The sequence below is a fragment of the Macaca thibetana genome, chromosome 17, assembly GCF_024542745.1.
Source record: "Macaca thibetana thibetana isolate TM-01 chromosome 17, ASM2454274v1, whole genome shotgun sequence".
Taxonomy (NCBI): Eukaryota; Metazoa; Chordata; class Mammalia; order Primates; family Cercopithecidae; genus Macaca; species Macaca thibetana.
In genome coordinates, this window is record NC_065594.1 from 280630 (window position 1) to 308443 (window position 27814).

At 45.5% G+C, this 27814-nt stretch overlaps 4 protein-coding genes and 2 pseudogenes across 20 annotated transcripts in view; 2 read left to right on the plus strand and 4 right to left on the minus strand.

The window, feature by feature from the left end:
- The window catches only part of LATS2 (large tumor suppressor kinase 2), a 95667-nt gene extending 88489 nt beyond the window's left edge, over positions 1-7178 (plus strand). The window contains 1 exon segment of the mRNA XM_050766732.1: positions 4842-7178. Within this exon segment, the coding sequence (XP_050622689.1) occupies positions 4842-5336 (495 nt within the window). The 3' untranslated portion in view covers positions 5337-7178.
- Positions 1-27814, minus strand: part of MRPL57 (mitochondrial ribosomal protein L57) — a 407990-nt gene that overhangs the window by 187122 nt on the left and 193054 nt on the right. The gene's annotated exons all lie outside the window — the stretch shown is intronic.
- The window catches only part of SAP18 (Sin3A associated protein 18), a 556924-nt gene that overhangs the window by 154458 nt on the left and 374652 nt on the right, over positions 1-27814 (minus strand). The gene's annotated exons all lie outside the window — the stretch shown is intronic.
- Positions 1-27814, plus strand: part of EEF1AKMT1 (EEF1A lysine methyltransferase 1) — a 351602-nt gene that overhangs the window by 104947 nt on the left and 218841 nt on the right. The window lies entirely within an intron of this gene.
- LOC126940912 (uncharacterized) lies at positions 10628-10724 on the minus strand (annotated as a pseudogene).
- Positions 19495-19972, minus strand: LOC126940702 (60S ribosomal protein L23a-like; annotated as a pseudogene).

Genomic DNA, 27814 nt, shown 5'->3' on the forward strand with positions numbered 1-27814 from the left:
AACCCTTGGCCATCTGCCACCTTATATTTCCAGGCAAGAACAGTGAGGGTCAGCAAAGGTGTGCTGCAGACCCACCGTCTCCCTGCCCCACGCCTGCCCTGCAGAGAACACACGGAACTCCAGGAACTATGGTTGACCCCTCAGCAGTGGAGGGTTGGGGTGCCAGCCCCCTGCACAGTCAAAAATCAGCATAGAACCTTCGACTCCCCAAAAACTTTACTAATAGTTTGTTGACTGGAAGCCTTACCAGTAACATAGAGTCAATGAACACACATTTTGTATGTTATATGTATTAGATCCTGTATTCTTACAATACAGCAAGCTAGAGAAAAGAAAATGCTGGCCGGGCACAGTGGCTCGTGCCTGTAATCCCACTACTTTGGGAGGAACATAGGCTGGGCACAGTGGCTCATGCCTATAATCCCACCACTTTGGAAGACCAAGGTGGGCAGATTACCTGAGGTCAGGAGTTCAAGACCAGCCTGGGCAACATGGCAAAACTGACCTCTACTAAAAATAATAAAAATTAGTCCAGCATGGTGGTGTGCACCTGTCATCCCAGCTACTCCGGAGGCTGAGGCAGGAGAATCGCTTGAACCTGGGAGGCGGAGGTTGCAGTGAGCTGAGATCACACCACTGTAGTCCAACCTGGGTGACAGAGTGAGACTCTTTCTAAAGAAAAAAAATCGTAAAGAAGAGAAAATAGGTTTACTATTTTAATAATTGAAAGTGGATCATCATAAAGGTCTCCATCTTTGTCATCTTCATGTGGAATGGGCTGAGGAAGGGGAGGCATTGGCCTTGCTGTCTCAGGGGTGGCAGAGGTGGAAGAAAATGCTAGTGTGAGTGACCCTCAAACTGTTGTTCAAGGGTCAACTGTACATCTAAAGAAATCCGTTTCTTTATTTGGATATGATATCATTGTTTGCAAACTGTCAGCTGTGTGGTCAGGCTAGTTGTGCATATTCGTAATATTCAAAGTAGTTAAATCTGTCATTCACTTGATACTAAATTATTAGTGTTAAAATGACAGCCATTTGCTTTCTGAATTGAGTTACTAAGGATTGAATTGAGAATTAGAATTGAGAATCTGCAGTCTTCAGTGGATATACCAACTGACACACAGTCCTAGGAGTTTTCACATGTCCTAGTGGCCATGATCACCAAGGAGCCTAAATTAATAACCTTAATTAGAAAAAACCATCTAGTAAGGCCAGGCACGGTGGCTCACGCCTGTAATCCCAGCACTTTGGGAGGCAGAGGCAGGCAGATCATGAGGTCAGGAGATCGAGACCATCCTGGCCAACATAGTGAAACCCCGTCTCTACTGAAAATACAAAAAATTAGCCTGGCATGGTGGCGGGCACCTGTAATCCCAGCTACTTGGGAGGCTGAGGCAGGAGAATCACTTGAACCCTGGGGGCAGAGGTTGCAGTGAGCCAAGATCACGCCACTGCACTCCAACCCGGGCGACAGAGCGAGACTCTGTCTCAAAAAAAAGAAAAGAAAAGTAGAAAAACCCTAAAGTGGCCGGGCGCGGTGGCTCAAGCCTGTAATCCCAGCACTTTGGGAGGCCGAGGCGGGCGGATCACAAGGTCAGGAGATCGAGGAACAGTGAAACCCCGTCTCTACTAAAAATACAAAAAATTAGCCGGGCGCGGTTGTGGGCGCCTGTAGTCCCAGCTACGCAGGAGGCTGAGGCAGGAGAATGGCGGGAACCCGGGAGGCGGAGCTTGCAGTGAGCCGATCGCGCCACTGCACTCCAACCCGGGCGACAGAGCGAGACTCTGTCTCAAAAAAAAGAAAAGAAAAATAGAAAAACCCTAAAGTAAGGCCTAGTTTCACTCTAGGAACAGTAAAATTGGAATCTGTCATTATCCACGCCCTGACTGAATTGCTGAGCTACTCACTAAATTGTCCACATGATAATTCAGATTTTTTTATTCTGGTAAAATATACATAACATAAAATTTACCATTTTAATTATTTTTTAGTGTATAATTCAGTGACATTAAGTACCTTCACAATATTGTGCAACCATCACCACCCTCTATTTTCAAATGTTTTAATCATCCAAAAACCCATTAAACAGAAACTCCCCACTCTCCCTTCCAGCGCCTGCTCGCCTGTCTTCTGCTTCTCTGTGAGTTTGGCTATGCTCAGGACTGACTGATTTATTTATTTATTTATTTATTTTTTTGAGACGGAGTCTCGCTCTGTCGCCCAGGCTGGAGTGCAGTGGCCGGATCTCAGCTCACTGCAAGCTCCGCCTCCCGGGTTTACGCCATTCTCCTGCCTCAGCCTCCCGAGTAGCTGGGACTACAGGCGCCCGCCACCTCGCCCGGCTAGTTTTTTGTATTTTTTTTTAGTAGAGACAGGGTTTCACCGTGTTAGCCAGGATGGTCTCGATCTCCTGACCTCGTGATCCGCCCGCCTCGGCCTCCCAGAGTGCTGGGATTACAGGCTTGAGCCACCGCGCCCGGCCGATTTATTTTTTTTTTTTGAAACAGAGTTTTGCTCTGTATCCCAGGCTGCAGTGCAGTGGCACGATCTTGGCTCATTGCAATGTCTGCCTTCTGGGTTCTCACGCCTCAGCCTCTCAAGCAGCTGGGATTACAGGTGCCTGCCACAACACCAGCTAAGTTTTGTATTTTTGGTAGAGATGGGTTTCATCATGTTGGTCAGGCTGGTTTCAAACTCCAGACCTCAAGTTATCCACCCACCTCAGCCTCCCAAAGTGTTGGGATTACAGGTGCGAGCCACATGCCTGGCCTCGGGACTTCTTGCAAGTGGAATCATGCAGTATTTGTCTTTTTGTGTCTAGTTTATTTCACTTAGTGTAATGTCCTCAGGGTTCATCCATGTTGCAGCTTCCTTTTTAAGGTGGAATAATATTCCACTGTATGAGTCCCTGCTTCTGGTTCTTTTGGATATAAACCAGAAAGTGGGATTGCTGGATTATATGGTCATTCCGTGTTTAACTTTTTGAGGAACTCCCAAACCGTTTGCCATAGTGGCTGCACCATTTTACATTCCCACCAGCAGTGGCTGAGTGTTCCAGTTTCCCTACATCCTCAGTAAGTATTTTCCTGTTTTTGTTTTTTTTAAGTAGTAGCCACTCTAGGGGATGTAAGGTGGTATCTCATTGTGGTTTTGAGTTGGATCTCCCTAGTGATTAATTATATTGAATTCATTTTCATGTCCTTATTGGTCATTTGTATATCTTTGGAAATATCTCTTCAAGTCCATTACTCTTTATAAATCAAGTTATTTGGTTCTGTTATTGTTGTTGAGTTGTAGGAGTTCTGTATATTCTCTGGATACTAACCCCTTTTCAAATATGTGCTTTGAAATCTGTTCTCCCATTTTGTTGCCTTTTCACTATCAGTAATGTCCTTTGATGCACAAAAGTTTTAAATTTTTATGAAGTCCAATTTATTTTTTCTTTTATTCCCTGTGCTTTTGGTGGCATGTCTAAGAAATCACTGCCAAACTCAACATCACGAAGATTTCATGCTATGTTTTCTTCTAGGAGCTCTACAGTTTTAGCTCTATGAAAACACTACTTAGGTTCAAACCAAGCCTCCCACCCATACACCCACTAACTTCCATGCCTTATCCACTGTCCCGTCACCCCAGCTGGTAGCCAGTCATGCTGGCCTTGTTTCCTCCTGACGCTAAGTGTAAACAATAAAGAAGTGCCCTAGGTTTCATCTTCACAGTAGACACATCTCTACAACAAGCGCATTTACTGAACGTCCAGATGGCTGGTCTGTGCAGTGGAGCACGTAAGGTCACATGGGGTCAGCCAGCTTTATTCTTCTCTATGAGGTTTCTTTTTCCTTTTTTTTTTTTTTTTTTTTTCCTGAGATGGAGTCTTGCTCTGTCACCCAGGCTGGAGTGCCATGGCATGATCTCGGCTCACTGCAAGCTCCGCCTCCCGGGTTCCCGCCATTCTCCTGCCTCAGCCTCACGAGTAGCTGGGACTACAGGCTACAGGCGCCGCCACCGCGCCCAGCTAGTTTTTTTGTATTTTTAGTAGAGACGGGGTTTCACCATGTTAGCCAGGATGGTCTCGATCTCCTGACCTTGTGATCTGCCCGTCTCGGCCTCCCAAAGTGCTGGGATTACAGGTGTGAGCCACTGTGCCCGGCCCTTTTTGTTTTTCAAAACCCTAGTTGGCTGTTTTTTGACCACAGTAAGTATTTGAATGAGTGCCATGATGGTTTGACAGAAATCCATTGCCATAGCTAAAGAAATAACTCTAGCTGATCACCTGAGGTCAGGAGTTCGAGACCAGCCGGGCCAACATGGTGAAACCCTGTCTCTACTAAAAATACAAAAGTCAGCCAGGCGCGGTGACGGGCTCCTGTAATCCCAGCTACTCGGGAGGCTGAGGCAGGAGAATCGCTTGAACCCAGGAGGCGGAGGTTGTGGTGAGCCAAGAGCGCACCACTGCACTCCAGCCTGGGTGACAGAGCGAGACGCCATCTCAAAAAAATAAAAATAAAAAAATAAATAAAATAACTCGTAGACCATCATTCTCTTCATTTTTATGGAAAGCACAACATTCTTTGGCTAAACAGTATTTCTGATAGAAGAAAATCAGTATCTTTTTGTCTGCATTTGACTGGTCATTCTGGCCTCAGGCTGTGAGCCATCGACTGAAATGACACTGACTTTTTATGGCCGCTGAGATCAACAACTGCTGCTTCTGTGTCTATTCTAACTCCTCTCCTGTTGTGAAATTACACTTATTTGAAAGTCATGTCATCACATGCTGTCCCAGAACTGCCCAAGATGTGAGGAGAACCTAACACGTTGGTTCTGTTGTTCCTCAGGTGATAAACTGGGAGAACACGCTCCACATTCCAGCCCAGGTGAAGCTGAGCCCTGAGTCCAGGGACCTCATCACGAAGCTGTGCTGCTCTGCAGACCACCGCCTGGGGCGGAATGGGGCCGACGACCTGAAGGCCCACCCCTTCTTTAGCGCTATTGACTTCTCCAGTGACATCCGGAAGCAGCCGGCCCCCTACGTTCCCACCATCAGCCACCCCATGGACACCTCGAATTTCGACCCCGTCGATGAAGAAAGCCCTTGGAACGATGCCAGCGAAGGTAGCGCCAAGGCCTGGGACACGCTCACCTCCCCCAGTAACAAGCACCCTGAGCACGCATTTTACGAATTCACCTTCCGGCGGTTCTTTGATGACAATGGCTACCCCTTTCGATGCCCAAAGCCTTCAGGAGCAGAAGCTTCACAGTCTGAGAACTCAGATTTAGAAACCTCTGATCTGGTGGATCAGACCGAAGGCTGCCAGCCTGTGTACGTGTAGATGGGGGCCAGGCACCCCCACCACTCGCTGCCTCCCAGGTCAGGGTCCCGGAGCCGGTGCCCTAACAAGCCAAGAGGGAAGCCAAGGGCTGTTTTGTTTTAAATTAGTCCGTCGATTACTTCACTTGAAATTTTGGTCTTCACCAAGAAAACCCAAACAACAAGACGCTTTTGAAAACAGGACTCAGCATTGCTTTCAATAGGCTTTTCAGGACCTTCACTGCATTAAAACAATATTTTTGAAAATTTAGTACAGTTTAGAAAGAGCACTTATTTTGTTTATATCCATTTTTTCTTACTAAATTATAGGGATTAACTTTGACAAATCATGCTGCTGTTATTTTCTACATTTGTATTTTATCCATAGCACTTATTCACATTTAGGAAAAGACATAAAAACTGAAGAACGTTTGATAAGAAATCTCTGTGCAATAATGTAAAAAAAAAAAAAAAAAAAAGGTAACACTGCTCAGTGTCACGGAGACCATTTTATCCACACGGTGGTTTTTGTTTTTTATTTTTTCCCACATTTCAACATTGTGATATAATGTTAAAAGCTGCTTTTTTTTTGGCTTTTTGCATATTCTAGTATAATAGGAAGTGTGAGCAAGGTGACGTGGCTGTGATTTCCGACGTCTGGTGTGTGGAGAGTACTGCATGAGCAGAGTTTGTCTATTATAAAATTACCGTATCTTGCCATTCACAGCAGGTCCTGTGAATACGTTTTTACCGAGTGTCTTTAAATGAGGTGTTCTAGACAGTGTGCTGATAACGTATTGTGCGGGTGACCTCTTCGCTATGATTGTATCTCTTAGTGTTTTGTTAAAGAAATGCAGATGTGTAACTGAGAAGTGACGTGTGTGTGTGTGTCTTGGGTGTGATTGGATTCTTTTGTGGGGTGGGAAACTGAAACATTTGTCATATACTGAACTTATATACATCAAAAGGGATTAATACAGCTATGCCAAAAAATTTTTAATTAATCATGGACACACGTCCATTTCTCTAGTCCATATGCTCTTTCATTCTTGGTAGAGCTGGTATGTGGAATGCCATACCTCTGACCCTACTACTTACCTTTTTACTGACAGACTGCCCACACTGAAAGCTTCAGTGAACATTCTTACTCCTGTTTTCTTCTGTTACCATCAGGAAACTGAGCGATCTAACGGTTCTCTCACTGTTTTTGTTTGTTTGTTTGTTTTAGTGTGCTTTGAAGTGTCAAATCTTAACTTGGTTTAAACAATACATATTTCTATCCTTTGTAAAAAGGCAAAGATTCTTCAAAATGACATTGGAATAAAAAAATAAGCCATACATATTTTCTTAGAAGTATAGATGTATGTGTGTGTGTACACACACACACACATAAACACAATATTCCTTATTTCAAATTAGTATGATTCCTATTTAAAGTGATTTATATTTGAGTAAAAAGTTCGATTCTTTTTTGCTTTTTAAAAAATCTGATGCTTCATAATTTTCATTATATTATTCCACATTTTTTCCTTGAAGTTCTTAGCATAATGTATCCATTACTTAGTATCTATCTAGGCAACAACACTTAGAAGTTTATCAGTGTCTAAACTAAAAAAATAAAGATTCCTGTGTACTGGTTTACATTTGCGTGAGTGGCATACTCTGAAGTCTGCTGTGCCTGTCGTCGTGACTGTCAGTATTCTCGCTATTTTATAGTCGTGCCATGTTGTTACTCACAGCACTCTGACATACTTTCATGTGGTAGGTTCTTTCTCAGGAACTCAGTTTAACTATTATTTATTGATATATCGTTGCCTTTGAAAAGCTTCTACTGGCACAATTTATTATTAAAATTTTGAATCCAGATCCCGTAGTTGGTGTCATGTCTTACTGGAGTTTGTAAGTCCTTGCCTCTCTCAGCATGTTCTAACTCCCGCACGTTTCCCCTGTGACACACATGAGCCAGGGTTGTACAGCACAGACAGGGCTGTCTCAGGAATGGCTGGGGGTGTGGAAAAGCAGGCTTTCCGGGTAGACACACAGAGTCCAAATCAGGCTGTGGTTCTGTGACCAACTTAGGTAAAAAGGGAACAAAATATGCCTCATTAGGATTATTGAGTGGCTTAAGTGGGATATCAAATAAATATGGTGAGTGATCAAATAAATCATGAATTAGAGCTAATTCACCAGCATAATATGTTAAACTGAGGGGACAGTTATAGCTCCTGACCTTTCATTTTAAATGGTTGATGAGGCCGGGTGCGGTGGCTCATGCCTCTAATCCCAGCACTTTGGGAAGCTGAGACTGGCAGATCACCTGAGGTCAGGAGTTCAGGACCAACCTGGCCAACATGGTGAAACCCTGTCTCTACTAAATAACTAAATATACAAAAATTAGCTGGGTGGGGTGTTGGGTACCTGTAATCCCAGCTACTTGGGAGGCCGAGGCAGGGAGAATTGCTTGAACTTGGGAGGCAGAGGTTGCAGTGAGCTGAGATTGTACCACTGCACTCCAGCCTGGGTGACAGAGCAAAACTCTGTCTTAAAAAATTAGACTGGGTGCAGTGGCTCATGCCTGTAATCCCAGCACTTTCAGAGGCCAAGGCGGGTGGGTCATCTGAGGTCAGGAGTTCAAGACCAGCCTGACCAACATGGTGCAACTGTCTCTGCTAAAAACACAAAAAAATTAGCTGGTCGTGGGTGGTGTACGCCTGTAATCCTAGCTACTTGGGAGGCTGAGGCAGGAGAATCGCTTGAACCCAGGAGGCAGAGGTTACAGTGAGCTGAGATCGTGCCGCTGCACTCCAGCCTGTGCAAAAGGAGACAAACTGTCTCAAAGAAGATAGGTAGATGATAAAGAGTGATGATATTAAGAAATCTGGAAAATAAAAGAGTTTGTATACTTTAAATAGGTACAGTTACATGGTTTAGAAATCAAAACATACTGGCCAGGCACGGTGGCTCACACCTGTAATCCCAGCATTTTGGGAGGCCAAGGTGGGTAGATCACCTGAAGTCAGGAGTTCAAGATCAGCCTGGCCAGCATGATGAAACCTCATGTCTACTAAAAATACAAAAATTAGCTGGGCATGGTGTGTGCACCTGTAATCCCAGCTACTCAGGAGGCTGTGGCAGGAGAATCACTTGAACCTGGGAGGCAGAGGTTGCAGTGAGCTGAGATTGCACCACTGCACTCCAGCCCGGGCGACAGCAAGACTCTGTCTCAAAAAAAAAAAAAACATATAAAAGTGACATACAAAAAAACTCTCCTTCATTTCCAATCATTCAATTCACCTCCCCACAGACAACAAATGATATTATTAATAATTTACTGAGCATTCTTAGAGGAATGAAAGTTTATGTGTACACAGTACAAGAAAAATGTATATATACTTTTTGCCTCTTACAGAAATGAGAGAATATTAGGCATATTTTTCTGCATTTGCTTTCTTCACTTGGCAGTATGTCTTGGCACTCTATATAGCAGCACAGAAAGAAATTTATTTTTTTATTCTTACTGCATAGTATTCCATTGTGAGGGTATTATAATCCAACCGGTCCCATATGGATAGACGTATAGTTGTTTCTGACCTTTTCCGATTATAAACAATGTTAGAATAAATAACCTCATAACCATCATTTGTGTATGTGAAAGTAATTATGTGGACAGATTCCTAGAGGTGCAACTCTCGGGTGAAAAGTAAGGTGTATTTGCAAGGTTGATTGCCACATTGCCCTGTGCAGATGTGAACAGTTTCTGCCCGGCTCCCTCCTGCACACTTTGCTGAATGTGCCAAGAAGGCAAGGCCTGACTGCTCTTTATCTGAGCCATTTCTCAGGATTGGATTTGTAGGGAGCAACTTTAAGGGGTAAGATGATGTCTCTCTCCAAGACAAAGAGCAAGTTTGCTTGCTGCTTGATATAAAAAAGACAGATTCCCCAAGCTTGGTATACCTCAGCAGAACCATCTGGGTCTTCCCCCTTGCCCCAGTGGGACTTGGGAACAAGGGGAAACTGATGCAAACATGCGTTATGATGCTTGCTGTGCTATGAAAAATAAAGTCCTTTGTCTCTGATCCAGGAATCTTTGTCTTAGTCCAGCATCCATTAAAGCAGGGGTCCCCAGCGCCCGGGCTGCTGACTGGTACCAGTCCATGGCCTGTTAGGAACGGGTCTGCACAGCAAGAGGAGAGTGGTGGGCGAGTGAGCATTACTGCCTGAGTTCCACCTCCTGCCAGATCAGCAGTGGCATTAGGTTGTCATAGAAGCTGAACCCTATTGTGAACTGCACATATGAGGGATCAGGTTGTGCACTCATGAGAGTCTGACACATGATCTGAAGTGGAAGAGTTTCATCCTGAAACCATCTGTCCCCCGTCCATGGAAAAACTGTCTTCCAGGAAACTGGTCCCTGGTGCCAAAAAGGTTGGGGACCACTCCACTAAAGAACAGGCTAATTTATTGCCTTGTAAAAGTAGGGAAGGCCACAGCTCATGCCTCTAATCGCAGCACTTTGGGAGGCTGACGCAGGCAGATCGCCTGAACCCAGGTGTTCAAGACCAGCCTGGCCAATATGGTGAAACCCCATCTCTATTAAAATACAAAAATTAGCTGGGGCATGGTGGCTCATGCCTGTAATCCCAGCTCCTCGAGAGGCTGAGGCAGGAGAAGTGCTTGAACCTGGGAGGCAGAGGGTGCAGTGAGCCGAGATTGTGCCATTGCACTCCAACCTGGGCTACAGAGCGAGACTCTGTCTTGGGGAAAAAAAAAAAAGCATAATCAAAAAGATCTTTGATATTAAGTCAATATTTGTAAGCAGTACTATGCTAGGTTTTTGTGGTTTTGTTTTTTGGTTTTTTGATTTTTTGGGGTTTTTTTGGGACAGGTTCTTGTTCTGTCGCCCAGGCTGCAGTACAGTAGCGTGAACATGGCTTACTGCAGCCTTGACCTCCTGGACTCAAGTGATCCTCCCACCTCAGCCTCTCAAGTAGCTGGGTAGCTGGGACACAGGTGCACACCACCATGCCTGGCTAATTTTTTTATTTTTTATTTTTTGTAGAGACAGGGTCTCCCTATGTGGCCCAGGCTGGTCTTGAACTCCTGGGCTCAAGTGATCCTTATGCTGGTATTATTAATCCCATTACATCTTTTTCCATCAGTAAAAAAGCTTTTCCTTTACAAGAGCATTTTCCATTTCCAACAGAAGCCTACATTGAGTGGACAAAATGAGCTTATTCACCTTAGAAAAGAAAAATCTTATTGGACACTGGGATGAAAAGCATACGGGTTATGGTGAGTTTTTTCCTAAGTTCACATCAGATGAGTAATGTGCCAATGTAACAGTTTGAGGGAGACACATCCCACATGAGTGTGAAAACCCAATCATCATGCTTAAAAAGTACAAAGTGATTGGAGGCTGTTGTTACAGAGTGAAAACCACTCAAATGTCAGTGTTGTTCTTTTCAGTTCACATCAGACACTTAAAATTTTTTTGTTTTGACTATCAAACGTTTCAGAAAACTCAAGAGAAAGAAAGTCTGTCATATTTACTGATATTTTTGCTTACCATGTTCTTTCTTCCTGATGTGCTAAGGCTTTTTCTTTTTGTCTTTTTCTTTCTTTTTAGAGACCCTCCTTTAGCCGTTCTTTTAGGGGAGGTCTATTGGTGATGTTCCCTTAGGTTTCCTTCACCTGAAAATGTCTTCATGTCCCCTCCCTTCCTGAAAGGTATTTCCACTGGCTACAGGATTCTAGGTTGATAGTTTTCTTTCAGCACTTGAAAAATGCTGTGCTGCTTCCTCCTGCTCTCCGTGGTTTCTCAAGCGAATCTGTAGCCATTCTAATGATTTTCCCCTGTGGATAGATACGGTGTCTTCTCTGGCTGCTTTCAAGCTTTTCTCTTTGCTTACTTTTCAGAAGTTTAATTAGGAGATTCTTGGCTTAGATATATTTGGGTTTTTACTGTTTTTGGTTCACTCAGCTTCTTGAATCTGTAGGTTTATTTTTATGGCCAAATTTGGAATCTGGGGAGTTTTCAGGCATTATTTCATCCAGAACTTTTTCATTCACATCTTTCCTTTCGAACTCTACTTCCACAACTCTACTGATACAAATACTAGATCTTTTGTTATAATTCTTAAGGCTCGGCTCTCCCACCTCCACATCCCCCTCCATTTTTCTCAGTTGTTTACATTGGATAATTTCTTTTTTTTTTTTTTTTTTTTTTTTTTTTTTTTTTTTTTTTGAGACGGAGTCTCACGCTGTTGCCCAGGCTGGAGTGCAGTGGCGCGATCTCGGCTCACTGCAAGCTCCGCCTCCCGGGTTCCCGCCATTCTCCTGCCTCAGCCTCCTGAGTAGCTGGGACTACAGGCGCCTGCCACCGCGCCCGGCTAATTTTTTGTATTTTTAGTAGAGACGGGGTTTCACTGTGGTCTCGATCTCCTGACCTTGTGATCCGCCCGCCTCGGCCTCCCAAAGTGCTGGGATTACAGGCTTGAGCCACCGCGCCCGGCCCTACATTGGATAATTTCTATTGTTCTAGCTTCCAGTTCACTAATTCTGTCCTCGGACCATTTTATTCTGCTCTTAAACCCATTCACTGAGCTTTTCATTTCAGTTTTTTAGTTTTTGTTTTGTTTTGTTTCTTGTTTTTATTATTTGAGATGGAGTTTCGTTCTTGGTGCCCAGGCTGCAATGCAGTGGCGCGATCTCAGCTCACCGCAACCTCCACCTCCCGGGTTCAATCAATTCTCCCGTCTCAGCCTCCCGAGTAGCTGGGACCACAAACTCCACCTCCCGGGTTCAAGTGATTCTCCCATCTCAGCCTCCTGAGTAGCTGGGACTACAGGCACATGCCACCACACTGGCTAATTTCTTTATTTTTAGTAGAGTTGGGCTTTCATCACATTCGTCAGGCTGATCTCAAACTCCTGACCTCAAGTGATCCGCCCACCTCAGTCTCCCAAAGTTCTGGAATTACAGGCATGAGCCACCATGCCCGGCCATCTTTTAGTTCTAAAGTTTCCATTTTTGAAGCCAAGTGTGGTGGCACATGCCAGTAATCCCGGTACTTTGGGAGGCTGTGGCGAGCAGATTACTTGAGGTCAAGAATTCAAGACCAGCCTGGCCAACATGATGAAACCCCATCTCTACTAAAAATACAAAACAGCCAGGCGTGGTGGTGCGCACCTGTAATCCCAGTTACCTGGGAGGCTGAGGCACGAGAATTGCTTGACCCAGGAGGCAGAGGTTGCAGTGAGCCAAGATGGCACCACGGCAGTCCAGCCTAGGCGACAGAGTAAGACTCTCCAAAAAAAAAAAAAAAAAAAAAAAAAAAGCCAGAATACAAGAGTCGGGATAGGTGGGAGGAAAAGCAGTTTTAACTGGAGAGCCAGCAAACAAAGAAGATGGCAATAGCATTCTAAAGTACCGGCTTACATTTTAAAATTTACCACTGGGTTTTCAAAGGGAAACTTGGTATGGGAAACATGTGGGAATGGTGCAGGGTGCAGGGGTCCTGTGTGTCTTGTTCTGGTGGCTATCTTGGGTAATCACCTGTCCAAAGGTCTGATTGGCGTTATCTTGACTTCAGCCTGGTGGTGGTGGACTAATTGTCATGACTCCCCCTAACTGGGAGGATTCTGCAGTGGGGGCTTCATGCCTGGTTTGAGATTAGCCTCTGGGGCTTCTTAAGCAAGAATGTAATTAGATAAGCATGCACTGCCAGAGGGGAGTGTAGAGAGGGAAGGAATGAAGTGAGAGGGGAAGGAAGGAAGACAAAGAAAGTGAGTGATTAAAATACATTTTTTAAACTGAGGTACTCGGTTACAGAGGGATTGCTTGAGCCCAGGAGTTCAAGGCTGCAATGAGCTGTGATTGCAACACTGTACTCCAGACTGGGCAACAGAGTGAGACCCTTTCTCAAAAAAAAAAAAAAAAAAGTAAAGTAAAATTTCCATTTCTTCCTCCTTCTAGTTTCTGTTTCTTTGCTGATGCTTTTTATCTTCTGTTTCAGGAGTGTTTGTAATTGCTTATCAAAGCCTTTCTGTTATGGCTGATTTTAGATTTTAGATAATTCTAACATCTCTGTCATCTCAGTGTTGGCTTCTACTGGGTATTTTTTTTTTAACTTAGTTTTGAGATCTTCCTAGTTCTTGGTGTGATGAATGATCCTTGATGGAAACCTGGATATTTTTGATCTTTTGTTGTAGCTGACTTTTGTTGACATGGCTTTGGCAGGGAAGGTGGACATGCTGCCTCATTATTCCCTAGGAAGGTAAAGTCCCCACTCAGCCTCTTTGGACGTTCAGGGCCAGGGGAGGCTGCTTGTTCCTGCTAAGCCAGGGTGGGAGTGCCTGCTTTCCGTGCTGTGTTCACCCCACGGGGTGGCCTCATTGCCACTGGGCAATGGTCAGTGAAGTCCTGACTCTCCCAGGCCTCCTCTGCTGCTGCCCTACCCGGGAGTGGAGGGGCAGCTCATAACTGCCTGGTAGACTAGAAGTCCAGGCTCCCCACGGGGCAGGAAAGGTATCACCAGCCAACGGGGAGGAAAATCCCAGCTCCCTACCGGGAGTTCTCTGACATCACTTAGGCAGGAACATCGGGGTGCTTTATTGCAGCCTTACAAGGATGGAATCCTAGGCTCCTCACTCAGTCATTGCTGGCACAGGTTGGGTGGAGCCACAGTTTTCTCTGTGGTGATTGCCTGGAGTACAGTAGTAATTGTCCAAGAGCTGCCGGCTAGTCTACGTTTTTCCTCATCCTTTGGCTAGAGAAAGCAGTCTTTCATGGGGACTTTTTTTTTTTTTTTTTTGTCTGCTTGTTGCTATCTCTGATTTTCCAGTTTCTCTATTCCAAGTCTGGGATACTGAGGCAAAAAGAAATTACACGGTGGAGAGTGTTCTAGAGGGAAAACTCTCTACCGTGTAATTCCTTAGCTACTGAGGTTCCTAAACGGTCTGCCTTCTCTCCACCTTTCAGCGAGACCTTCGTTTTGTGTGTAATATCCAGGAATTCTACGTGTAATATCCAGGAGTTTTATGTGTAATATCCAGGAGTGTTATGTGTAATATCCAGGAGTGTTATGTGTAATATCCAGGAGTTCTATGTGTAATATCCAGGAGTGTTATGTGTAATATCCAGAAGTGTTATGTATAATATCCGGGAGTTTTATCTGTAATATCTGGGAGTTTTATGTGTAATATCCGGGAGTTTTATGTGTAATATCCGGGAGTTTTATCTGTAATATCCGGGAGTGTTATGTGTAATATCCGGGAGTGTTATGTGTAATATCCGGGAGTTCTACGTGTAATATCCGGGAGTTCTACGTGTAATATCCAGGAGTTTTAGGTGTAATATCCGGGAGTTTTACGTGTAATATCCGGGAGTTTTACGTGTAATATCCGGGAGTTTTATCTGTAATATCCGGGAGTTTTACGTGTAATATCCGGGAGTTTTATCTGTACTATCCAGGAGTTTTAGGTGTAATATGCGGGAGTTTTAGGTGTAATATCCGGGAGTTTTATCTGTAATATCCGGGAGTTTTAGGTGTAATATCCGGGAGTTTTAGGTGTAATATCCGGGAGTTCTACGTGTAATATCCGGGAGTTCTACGTGTAATATCCAGGAGTTTTAGGTACTTAGCGGGAGAAATAGGAGCAGTACACGCACTCTATCTTCCTAGAAGTGGAAGTGGGTTTCAATTTCAATTTCAATGGCAACTATTAAAAGTTAAAATTCAAAATTCAAGCCAGGCACGGTGGCTCACGTCTGTAATTCCAGCACTTTGGGAGGCCAAGGTGGGTGGACCTTTTGTAGTCAGGAGTTTAAGACCAGCCTGGTCAACATGGTGAAGCCCCGTCTCTACTAAAAATACAAAAATTAGCCTGGCGTGGTGGCACGCGCCTGTGATCCCAGCTACTCAGGAGGCTGAGGTAGGAGAATCACTTGAACCCGGGAGGCAGAGGTTGCAGTGAGCCAAGATTGCGCTCCAGCCTGGGCGAGGGAGCCAGACTCCATCTCAAAATAAACAAACAAATAAAGGCCAGGCGTGGTGGCTCACACCTGTAATCCCAGCACTTTGGGAGGCCGAGGCAGGTGGATCACGAGGTCAGGAGTTAGAGACCTCCCTGGCCAATATGGTGAAACCCTGTCTCTACTAAAAAATACAAAAATTAGCCAGGTGTGATGGCACTCCAGTCTGTAGTCCCAGCTACTCGGGAGGCTGAGGCAGGAGCATCGCTGGAACGCGGGAGGCAAAGGTTGCAGTGAGCCGAGATCACGCCGCGGCACTCCAGCCTGGATGACAGAGTGAGACTCCGTCTCAGAAATATTAATTACTTAATTGAATTAAAAATTCAGTTCTTCAGTCACACCTGCCACATTTTACATGCTCAGTAGCTACATGTGGTAATGGCCACAGGCACAGGCATGGGAGGGTAGTCCTCAAGTTTGGCATGAACCTTTGCACTGACAAGCATCTTGCTGAATTCTAGGACTCATGCAAGTAGTCTTCATCTCTCCCTTCTGTGTCATGTGACGCTTGGGCAATGGAGAGAACACGGCATTCCTTAGGGATCGGAGTCGGCAATACCTAAGGTGTGTCCAGCACTGCCCATGGCTCAGCCGCCTCACTGCTGTAGTCCCCTGCCTCACTGTTCTGACCATATGGTACCTACTGGAACCACCTGCTCTGACCATATGGTACCTACTGGAACCACCTGCTCTGACCATATGGTACCTACTGGAACCACCTGTTCTGACCATATGGTACCTACTGGAACCACCTGCTCTGACCATATGGTACCTACTGGAACCACCTGCTCTGACCATATGGTACCTACTGGAACCACCTGTTCTGACCATATGGTACCTACTGGAACCACCTGTTCTGACCATATGGTACCTACTGGAACCACCTGTTCTGACCATATGGTACCTACTGGAACCACCTGTTCTGACCATATGGTACCTACTGGAACCACCTGTTCTGACCATATGGTACCTACTGGAACCACCTGTTCTGACCATATGGTACCTACTGGAACCACCTGTTCTGACCGTATGGTACCTACTGGAACCACCTGCTTCTGACCGTATGGTACCTACTGGAACCACCTGTTCTGACCATATGGTCATATTGTGGTCATTCTCTTACATTCTCTGCCCCAAGTTCTATTTCCCTATGTAGTTCTATCACAATTTTTAGTTAAGTCAATTGTCAATGTAATTATTATTGACTGCTAAAGTAGTCTTTGAGCCAAATCATAGATTGTGATTATAGTTTCTTGTTTCTTATTTGTACAAAATTTGTTTCCTCTTGGACTTTTTACCTTATTTCTTTTATCTTTTATTTATTTATTTATTTATTTATTTATTTATTTATTTATTTTTTGAGACAGTATGTCTTGCTCTGTTGCCCAGGCTGGAGTGCAATGTCATGATCTCAGCTCACCACGACCTCCGCCTCCCAGGTTCAAGGGATCCTCCTGCCTCAGCCTCCCAAGTAGCTGGGATTACAGGCACCCACCACCACACCTGGCTAATTTTTTTGTATTTTTAGTAGAGACAGGGTTTCTCCATGTTCGTCAGGCTGGTCTCGAACTCCTGACCTCAGATAATCCACCTGCCTCAGCCTCCCAAAGTGCTGGGATCACAGATGTGAGCCACCGCACACGGCTTACCTTATTTCTTTCATTTGCTTTGATTTCTTTGAAACTACAGGGTTTTTTTCCTTTCTATTTTCTACAGTGGATCTGTCAAACAGCAGGCTGTTTTCCAGGAGTGCAAATGCCGTCCGCCTTCTCCTGCAGTCTGGACTGGCAGCTCTCCAAACCTGACAGACAGCTGTCACCTTGGGAGTTCTCTTTGTCACTTTTCTGTATTGGAGTGCATTTTTGTCAAATGCTGTATCTTCCTTTTTCGTGATTTACTCTTGGAAACATTTTGAATTCTTGCTTGTATGAAAATGTTCCTCTTCTACTTGATTGAAAATATGAGAGGGCATAAAGTTCTAGGATAAAACTAGCCGTGCATTTTGAAGTCATCAGTGCTTTACTTACCTGCTTCCAGTGTTCCTGTGTGAGTCTAATGCTGTCCTGACTCTCAAGCCTGTCTGAGCGATCCCCCCGCTCTTTTTTTTTTTTTTTTTTTTTTTTTTTTTTTTTTTTTTTTTTGAGACGGAGTCTTGCTCTGTCACCCAGGCTGGAGTGCAGTGGCCGGATCTCAGCTCACTGCAAGCTCCGCCTCCCGGGTTTACGCCATTCTCCTGCCTCAGCCTCCCGAGTAGCTGGGACTACAGGTGCCCGCCACCTCGCCCGGCTATTTTTTTGTATTTTTTAGTAGAGACGGGGTTTCACCGTGTTAGCCGGGATCGTCTCTCGATCTCCTGACCTCGTGATCCGCCCATCTCGGCCTCCCAAAGTGCTGGGATTACAGGCTTGAGCCACCGCGCCCGGCCACTCGCTCTTTTTTTCTAGAAGCAGTTAGGATCATTTCTGTGTACCCAGTATTGTACATTTCATGATGATGTTCCTTGATATAGATTGTTTTCATTTATCGTACTCATCACTCTCAAAGCTTTCAACCTAGAGACTTGTGGCCTTCAGTTCTGGGACGTGTTATTCCATTACTTCTTTAACCATTTCCCCACGCTGTTCTCCAATCCCTATAGGTTGGATATTGATCTCCTCAATAGACCCGCTGGTATTGTTGATATCCTATCATCCATGTCTCTTTTCATTCCACTTTTTGGAAAGTTTCATTGACTTTTTCACTCAGGTTTTATATTAAACTTTTAGGTGCAGGCATTATCTTTTTAGTTCCCAAGAGCTCGTTCTTGGTCTCTAATCAATCTGTTCTTCTTTTATGTCTTTGATATTTGTCTTTATTTCTCTGAAGTTATTCCTTCAAAAGTTTTCTTTTTTTTTTGGCCGGGCGCGGTGGCTCAAGCCTGTAATCCCAGCACTTTGGGAGGCCGAGACGGGCGGATCACAAGGTCAGGAGATCGAGACCATCCTGGCTAACCCGGTGAAACCCCGTCTCTACTAAAAATACAAAAAAAATTAGCCGGGCGAGGTGGCGGGCGCCTGTAGTCCCAACTACTCGGGAGGCTGAGACAGGAGAATGGCGTGAACCCGGGAGGCGGAGCTTGCAGTGAGCTGAGATCCGGCCATTGCACTCCAGCCTGGGCCGCAGAGCGAGACTCCGTCTCAAAGAAAAAAAAAAAAAAAAAGTTTTTTTTTTTTCTTCTACTTCCTAAGTTGTACTTCCTCTGGATTGCTTTTTGTTATCTTTGTTTTTTCTGCTTGTTTCAGACTTTCTCTTTCATGTTGCAGGCTTTCCTTAGGTGACTCTGACCATGTTTATTTACTTATATTATTATTATTTTTTAGATGGAGTCTCGCTCTGTTGCCCAGGCTGGAGTGCAGTGGCACAATCTCGGCTCATTGCAACCTCTGCCTCCCGGGTTCAAAAGATTCTCCTGCCTCAGCCCCCAAGTCTTTGGGATTACAGGCGCCTGCCATCATGCCTGGCTAATTTTTTTTTTTTTCTGAGACGGAGTTTTGCTCTGTCACCCAGGCTGGAGTGCAGTGGCGCGATCTCGGCTCACTGCAAACTCCACTTCCCAGGTTCATGCCATTCTCCTGCCTCAGCCTCCTGAGTGGCTGGGACTATAGGCACCCGCCACCACGCCTGGCTAATTTTTTGTATTTTTAGTAGAGACGGGTTTTCACCGTGTTAGGCAGGATGGTCTCGATCTCCTGACCTCCTGATCCACCCACCTCGGCCTCCCAAAGTGCTGGGATTACAGGTGTGAGCCACCGCGCCTGGCCTTTTTTTTTGAGACAGAGTTTCACTCTTGTTGCCCAGGCTGGAGTGTAGTGGCTCGATCTCGGCTCACTGCAACCTCCATCCCCCCGGGTTCAAGTGATTCTCCTGCCTCAGCCTCCTGAATAGCTGGGATTACAGGCACCCACCACAACGCCCAGCTAATTTTTTGTATTTTTAGTAGAGATGGGGTTTCACCATGTTGGCCTGGCTGGTCTCAAACTCCTGACCTCAAGTGATCTGCCCGCCTTGGCCTCCCAAAGTGCTGGGATTACAGGCGTGAGCCACCTTGCCCGACCATTTTTTTTTTTAATGTTGAAAAGATATATATATTTAGAATTAGGCAGCTGGACTCAGTTTAGATGATCCCAATTTTGTTGGCAACATCCAAAGCATCGTAATCAGGAGCCAGTCGAACATATGCCTTTTTCTCTCCATCAGGCCGAATCGGGATGTTGACTGTGGCCACATCCATGTCCCAGAGCTTCTTCACAGCCTGTTTGATCTGGGGCTTGTTGGCTTTAACATCGACAGTGAACACAAGCATGTTGTTTTCTTCTATCTTCTTCATGGCCGACTCAGTGGTCAGCGGAAACTTGATGATAGCGTAGTGGTCAAGCTTGTTTCTCCTGGGGGTGATCTTCCGAGGATATTTGGGCTGCCTCCGGAGTCGCAGTGTCTTGGGCCACCTCAAGGTGAGTGACATGCGGATCTTCTTTTTTGTGTGTTGCCGCGGACACCTTTCAACACTGCCTTCTTGGCCTTTAAAGCCTTCGCTTTCACTTCGGCTTTAGGAGGGGCAGGAGCTTCCTTCCTGGCTTTCGGTGCCATCTTGTGACAAGGGTCCCCGACCATAATTTTTGTACTTTTAGTAGAGATGGGGTTTCACCGCCTGGCTGGTCTCAAACTCCTGGCCTCATGTGATTCGCCCGCCTTGGCCTTCCAGAGTGCTGGGATTACAGGCGTGAGCCACCGCTCCTGGCCATCACACTTGTTCTTATCTGTCTTTTTTATTATAGCCATCCTAGTGGTTGTGAAGTGATGTTACATTGTGGTTTCGATTTGCATTTCTCTAAAGACTAACGATGTTGAGCCTGTTTTCATGTGCTTATTGGCCATTTTTATGTCTTCTAAAAAAAACGTCTCTTCAAATACTTTGCCCGTTTAAAAAATTGGATTATTTGTTTTTTGCTATTGAGTTGTAAAAGTTTTTGTATATTTTCTGGATATAAATGCCTTATCAGAAATACAGTTTGCAAATATTGTCTACCATTCTTGGGGTATATTATGTTCTCGCTTTTTTTTTTTTTTTTTTTTTTTTTTTTTTGAGACAGAGTCTCACTCTTTCACCCAGGCTGGAGTGCAGTGGCATGATCTGGGCTTACTGCAACCTCCAGCCTTCTGGGTTCAATAATCAGAATGGCTTTATATTTAGCTCAACTCTAGACACTACAGAACAATAAAACAAGTCCTTCAAAATGTGTAAAGTTAATTGTTTTTGACTCAAAATTCTATATCCAGACAAGTTATTAATTAAGTATGAAGGTAAAATAAAGACATTTTCAGACATTCCGAAATTCAAAACATTTTCAGGAAGCTATTGGAAGATGTGCTCCACCAAACTAAGAGACTAAACCACGATGGAGGCTTTTGCAGGTGCCAACACCACCCAGAGCCCCCTGTCAGCAGTCACGGTCAACCCCACTCTGTGTGTGTGTGTGTGTGTGTGTGTGTGTGTGTGTGTGTGTGTAAGACAGGGTCTCACTATGTTGCCCAGGCTGGTCTTGAACTCCTAGGCTCAAGTGATCCTCACACCTTGGCCTCCCAAAATACTGGGATTAGAGGTGTGAGAAAGTGCACCTGGCCAACCCCACTATGTTCCCAGGCATTGCTGTCAAGCCCTTGGGCCTCATTTCCTCCAAGCTGTTTGCAGACAAAGCTCCAAAGACAGCAGTTCCAATGATATAAGCAGAAAACTTTCGTGCTCTGAGCACTCAAGAGAAAGGATTTGGCTATAAGATCTGCTTTCACAGAATTATTCCAGGGTTTGTGTGCTAGGATTTATGATTTCACACACCATCATGACACTGGTGACAAGTCCATGTACAGGGATAATGCTTTTTTTTTTTTTTTTTGAGACAGAATCTCACTCTGTCTCCCTGGCTGGGGTGCAGTGGCACGATCTCAGCTCACTGCAACCTCCACCTCCCGGATCACCTGAGGCAGGCGGATTACCTGCGGTGGGGAGTTTGAGACCAGCCTGACCAACGTGGAGAAACCCAGTCTCTACTAAAAATACAAAATTAGCCAGGTGTGGTGGTGCATGCCTGTAATCCTAGCTACTCACGAGGCTGAGGCAGAATTGCTTGAACCCGGCAGGTGGAGGTTGCAGTGAGCTGAGATCACGCCATTGCACTCCAGCCTAAGCAACAAGAGTAAAACTCCTTCTCAAAAAAAGAAAAACAAAAAAGAAATAAAAGCTAAATAACAATCAGCAAACAAACCGAGCTGGAGGAAGACATGAGGTCCAAGAAATGGCATCCAAGAGAAGAGGAAAGCATCCCGGGGTGCTGTGGGGGCGATCCAGAATGACAGCTGTGCACCTCTGGGAGACGGCAAGCCATTCGCATAGGGTGTGATGAAGGCTAGAGGAGAGAATGCTTCACCAAATGCTTTTGATTTCACCCAAATTATGACAGCACTGTATTAGGAAGATGGAAGGATGGGAACAGCAAGCACGAGTACTGGGGACAGAGGGTTTAAAAGTTAAAGTTGGCCAGGCTTGGTGGTTCATACCTGTAATCCCAACACTTTGGGAGACTGAAGCGGGAGGATGATTTGAGCCCAGGAATTCAAGACCAGCCTAGGCAACATAGTGAGACCCTGTCTCTACAAAAAAAAAAATAAATAAATAAATGGGTGTGGTGGTATGATGTGCCTGTGGTTTCAGCTATTAGGGAGGCTAAGGTGGGAGGATTGCTTGAACTGGGGAGGTCAAGGCTGCAGTGAGCCGTGATCACATAACTGCACTCCAGCCTAGGTGATGGTGATTCCCTGTCTCAAAAAAAAAAACAACAAAAAAAGTTAAATTCTTTCCTTGTATAGTGGGAGACACTGTAATGAGATCACGCCTAAGATGAAACATTCAACATGTCGCATTACCAGCATGCAAGTTGAATACAACTTCTTCGTTAGATGCATGTTTTGAGACTATTTTATCCAGTTTGCTTAATGATATATTTTAAAGAGCAGAAGATTTTGATTTTGATGAAGCTCAATTTATTATTTTTCTCTTTTTTTATCTTTTATTTTTTTTTTTGAGACGGAGTCTTGCTCTGTCGCCAGGCTGGAGTGCAATGGTGCGATCTTGGCTCACCGCAACGTCTGCCCCGCCGGGTTCAAGTGATTCCCCTGCCTCAACCTCATGAGTAGCTGGGACTATAAGTGTGCGCCACCAAACCCGGCTAATTTTTTGTATTTTAGTAGAGACGGGGTTTCACCATGTTGGCCAGGATGCTCTGGATCTCCTGACCATGTGATCCGCTCGCCTTGGCCTCCCAAAGTGATGGGATTACAGGCGTGAGCCACTGCGCCTGGCCCATTTTTCTCTTTTATAGTGAATGCTTTTGTGTTCTTGTTAAGAAATCTTTTCCTACCCTAAGATGATGAAGAAATTCTCTTGTGTTTTCTTCTAGAAGATTTTTGGCTTTTGCTTTTATATTAGATCTAAGATTGATGTCTAACTAGTGTTTGTGTTTTGTGATCTTTGTTAACTGAAGTGTCTTACTTCTCATCAACTCCCCAGTGCTGAGTGCATGGCAGGCACCCATAGTTTCTGTTGAATTCAGGGTTCCTCACCATGCTCTTCGAGCCAGGCCTGTATGTTCCAGATGTTTGTTTTCTCCTCACCCTTCCCATCACACAGTGCCCAATGCTATGTTATACATAATAACAATCCTCAGTAAACAGGTGTCCAAAGATGGCCAGGTGTGGTGGATCATGCCTGTAATCCCAGCACTTTGGGAGGCAAAGGCAGGTGGATCACTTGAGGTCAGGAGTTCAAGACCAGCCTGACCAACATGGCAAAACCCCATTTCTACTGAAAAAAAACAAAACAAAACAAAAATTAGCCGGGCATGGTGGCGGCTGCCTGTAATCCCAGCTGCTTGGGAGGCTGAGGCAGGAGAATTTCTTGAACCCGGGAGGCGGAGCTTGCAGTGAGCTGAGATTTCACCACTGCACTCCAGCCTGGGTGACAGAGCAAGGTCTCCATCTCAAAACAAAAACAAAAACAAAACACACACACACACCACCAAAAAAACAGAGAGGCTGCGAGCAAATGCCACGACTGCGTTTCCGGACCCGGAGGCAGGTTTCTGCAGATGAAGAGGAGGGCCTCGCCCTGAACCAGCGCACGCGCTGGGAGCCGTGGGACGCGGGCCAAGGTCAGCCTTCTGGTCCTGTGTTCCTGGGATCTCGCATGTTGCCCAGAGAAGCTCATTGCTGGTGTTTGCTTAGCAGGCTCTGAATTTTAAAGGCAGTTTAGCCTATAGGCTGAGGCCATTTATTTTCTCCCTGGGAACCCTTTGATCTTAAATCTTATCTCGTAGTAGCATGGAGTGTCTTTTCAAAATAAACACCACCTTGCTTTGGGAAGGACACACAAAGTCAATAATTAGTTGGACATAAACATATTTTGTCTTCAATCTGCCCGAATACCAGGTAAAAAATCAACTACCGTCATGTGATGCAGCCACCAGCTTCCCACTGAGTTAAAAAAAAAAATATATCCTTTGGCTCCGGTCACAGCTCAGCAAGGACAGGAACTGGAGGGACACCCAGGCAGAGCCCGGGGGCAGACACAAGCTCCGCCACATCCCTGGTGTCCTTGGGACACTGGGAACTGGGGACTCAGGCAGGCTTGCAAACCACTACGTGTCCTTGTTTGGTGCCTCTTATTTTCACCTCCTTCAAGAAGGCACAACAGGAGAAACCCAGGAAGGAGCACTGGGGTCTCCACGGTGCGGGGGTGCTGGGCCGGCGGGCACTTGCTCCTGGGCCTACAGCTGCCTCCTCCTCCGCAGGCCCAGCTGTGTCCCTTCTCGGGACTGTTGCCCTGAGCTGAACTCCTTTGCATTCCTTCAGGAAACAGTCTCAACTGGGGCAAATCAGTCCCGATAGACGCCTTCCACGGGGTTCCAGTGCCTCAGAAGTCAGGGCGCAACTCCTCGGGCCCGCGTTGGTGCCCCGCGATCCCGCTCCAAGTGCCTCACCTCGGTGGCATCTGAAGCTCAAATTCCCAGTCTGTCTGAAGCTGTGTGACCTTGGGTGTTTTTCTTAACCGGAGGCTCGGTGTTCCTGATGTAAAATGAAGACAACGGGCAAGGCTCGGTGGCTGGCACCTGTAATCTCAGTGCTTTGGGGGGCCGAGACAGGACGATTTTTGCCATAGCCCAGGAGTTCAAGACCAGCCTGGGCGAGACCCCCCTCCCCGGACCCCCTCCCCACCTCATAACTGTCTATACTAAAAATTACACAATTAGCTGGGCTGGTGACACACACCTGTGGTCCCAGCTACCAGGGGGCTGAAGCAGGAGGATTGCTTGAGCTCAGGATTTCAAGGCTGCAGTGAGCTATGATCGCACCACTTCACTCTCGCCAGGTGACAGAGCAAGACCCTGTCTCAGAGAGAGAGGGAAAGAGACAGAGAGAGAGAGAAGATAACAGAAGCATTGTGAGAATTAAATGAACAATATAGGCCAAGTGCTTGAGACATCTTAGAGGCCCCACCACAGGGAGTCGGCTTCCCTCCCTTCCATCCCCTGCCCTCTCCCACACACCTGTGCTGTAGCCTACCAAAATAATTCAGCAATCCTTCAGACTCCCATTTCTCTGCATATGTTTTGCATACGTTTCCTTTACCTCAAATACTGTTCCCTCCACCTTTTCAGCTTGAAAACGCCTGCATGCACTTAGACATGCAGCTCAAGGGCTGTCTTGGAGATGAAGCCTCCTCATCCATCCATCCCTCACAAGTCCCCCTCCTGCGTGCCCAGTGGCAGCACCTGCAAAACACTAGTACAGCACTAATCACCTTGCCTTGAAATTGTGGACAAGCCAGTGGCTCCTCCTACACTGCCAGCTCTTTGGGGGCAAACATGCAGTTCTGTTTATGTATGTCCAGGATCTAGTACAGTGTGGCAGTGGTAGGCACTTGAGAAATGTTATCTGAATAAATGAATGAGAATTAATCATTGTTAATTGCTCCTCCACCCTAGAGTCAGAGAGGAGGTCCCAGCCCTTATTAAATATAGTGTTGGCTGAGTGCGATGGCTCACTCCTGTAATCCCAGCACTTTGGGAGGCCAAGGTGGGTGGATCACGAGGTCAGAAGTTCGAGACCAGCCTGGCCAACATGATGAAACCTTGTCTCTACTAAAAATACAAAAATTAGCCAGGCATGGTGGTGCTTGCCTGTAATCCCAGCTACTCGGGAGGCTGAGGCAGAGAATCACTTGAACCCAGGAGACGGAGATTGCAGTGAGCCAAGATCACGCCACTGCACTCCAACCCGGGCGACAGAGCAAGACCTTATCTCGAATATATATATATGTGTGTGTGTGTGTGTGTGTATGTGTGTGTGTGTGTGTATATATATATATATAATCTTAATCTCTTTGCACTTCAGTTTTGTTATCTTTAAAATGGAGATGGTACTAGTATCTATTTCAGAGGTTTTATTGGTGAGGGCTAACTAACATACTACAGGTCATGTACTCAGCCAAGGGTCTGGCTCACTGTATCCTTTTAAAGTGTTAGTGATGACTGGACACGGTGGCTCACACCTGTAATCCCAGCACTATAGGAGGCCGAGGCAGGTGGATCACGAGGTCAGGAGTTCAAGACCAGCCTGACCAACATGGTGAAACCCCGTCTTTACTAAAAATACAAAAAAAATTAGCCAGGCTTGGTGGCAGGCACCTGTAATCCCAGCTACTTGGGAGGCTGAGGCAAGGAGAATCGCTTGAACCTGGGAGGCATAGGTTGCAGTGGGCTGAGATTGCGCCCCTGCACTCCAGCCCAGGTGACAGTGTGAGACTCTGTCTCAAAAAAAATTTTTTTTAAAATGTTTGAAAAAGCGTTAGTGATTTTTATCACCAAATCATTTTACCATGGGTAAGTCACATAACTGGTCCAACCTCAGTGTGCTCATCTGTAAAAGGACAGAGTAGGACCAAATTACTGTGACTCTAAGGCTATTCTAGCTCTCAAGGTTTTTTGTTATAGGATTCCATGATACTCTTGAAGACACATTTGCATGCCTATGTTTATAGCAGCACTATTCATAACAGCCAAGAAGTGATAACAACCCAAATTTCCATTGACAGATGAGTGGACAAACAAAATGTGGTATATACATGCAATGGAATACTTAAAAAAAGACATCCTGTCTCATGCTACACATAGATGAAACTGAAGGACATTATGCTAAGTGAAATAAACCACTCACAAAAACACAAATAGTACATGATTCCACTTATACGAGGTCCTTAAGTTAGTCAAAATCAAAAAGACAAAATGTAGAGACAGAAAGCAGACAGTCTTCATTCAAAGCAAACAAACCAATAAGACGGCTTACCAGGGGCTGGGGAGAGGGTGGGGAAGAGGAGTTGTTTAAGGGGTTCAGCTTCAGTTTTGCAAGATGAAAAAGTTCTGGAGATTAGTTGCACAACAATGTAAATATACCTAACCCTACTGAACGTGCACTTAAAAATGGTTAAGATGGGCTGGGCGCAGTGGCTCACGCCTGTAATCCCAGCACTTTGGGAGGCCAAGGCGGGTGGATCACGAGGTCAGGAGATTGAGACCATCCTGGCTAACACGGTGAAACCACTATCTACTAAAAATATAAAAAGTTGCCTGGGCGTAGTGGCGGGAGCCTGTAGTCCCTGCTACTCTGGAGGCTGAGGCTGGAGAATGGCGTGAACCCGGGAGACAGAGGTTGCAGTGAGCTGAGATCCCGCCACTGCACTGCAGCCTGGACGACAGAGCAAGATTGCATCTCAAAACAAAACAAAACAAAACAAAACAAACAAACAAAAAGGTTAAGATGGTGAATTTTATGTTTTTTTTTTTTTTTTTATCACTATAAAAAAGATTCTGTCTGGGCGCGGTGGCTCACGCCTGTAATCCCAGCACTTTGGGAGACTGAGGCAGGCGGATCACAAGGTCAGGAGTTCGAAACCAGCCTGACCAACATGGTGAAACTTCATCTCTACTAAAAATACAAACAACAACAACAAAAATAGCCAGGTGTGGTGGCGTGCACCTGTAATCCCAGCTACTTGGGAGGCTGAGGCAGGAGAATCTCTTGAACCCAGGAGGCAGAGGTTGCAGTGAGCCGAGATCGTGCCATTGCACTCCACCATTGGTGACAGAGGAAGATTCTGTCTCAAAAAAAAAAAATTCCATCACAAATTTCTCTCTTTTATTTTTTGGAAGAGTCAGGATCTCACTGAGTTGCTCAGGCTGCTCTCGAACTCCTGGTCTCACTGGAGTGAGCCTCCCAAAGCACTGGGATTACAGGCATAAGCCACCGTACCCAGCCACGACAATTATCCTTTTTTTTTTTTTTTTTTTTTTTTTTTTTTTGAGACGGAGTCTTGCTCTGTCG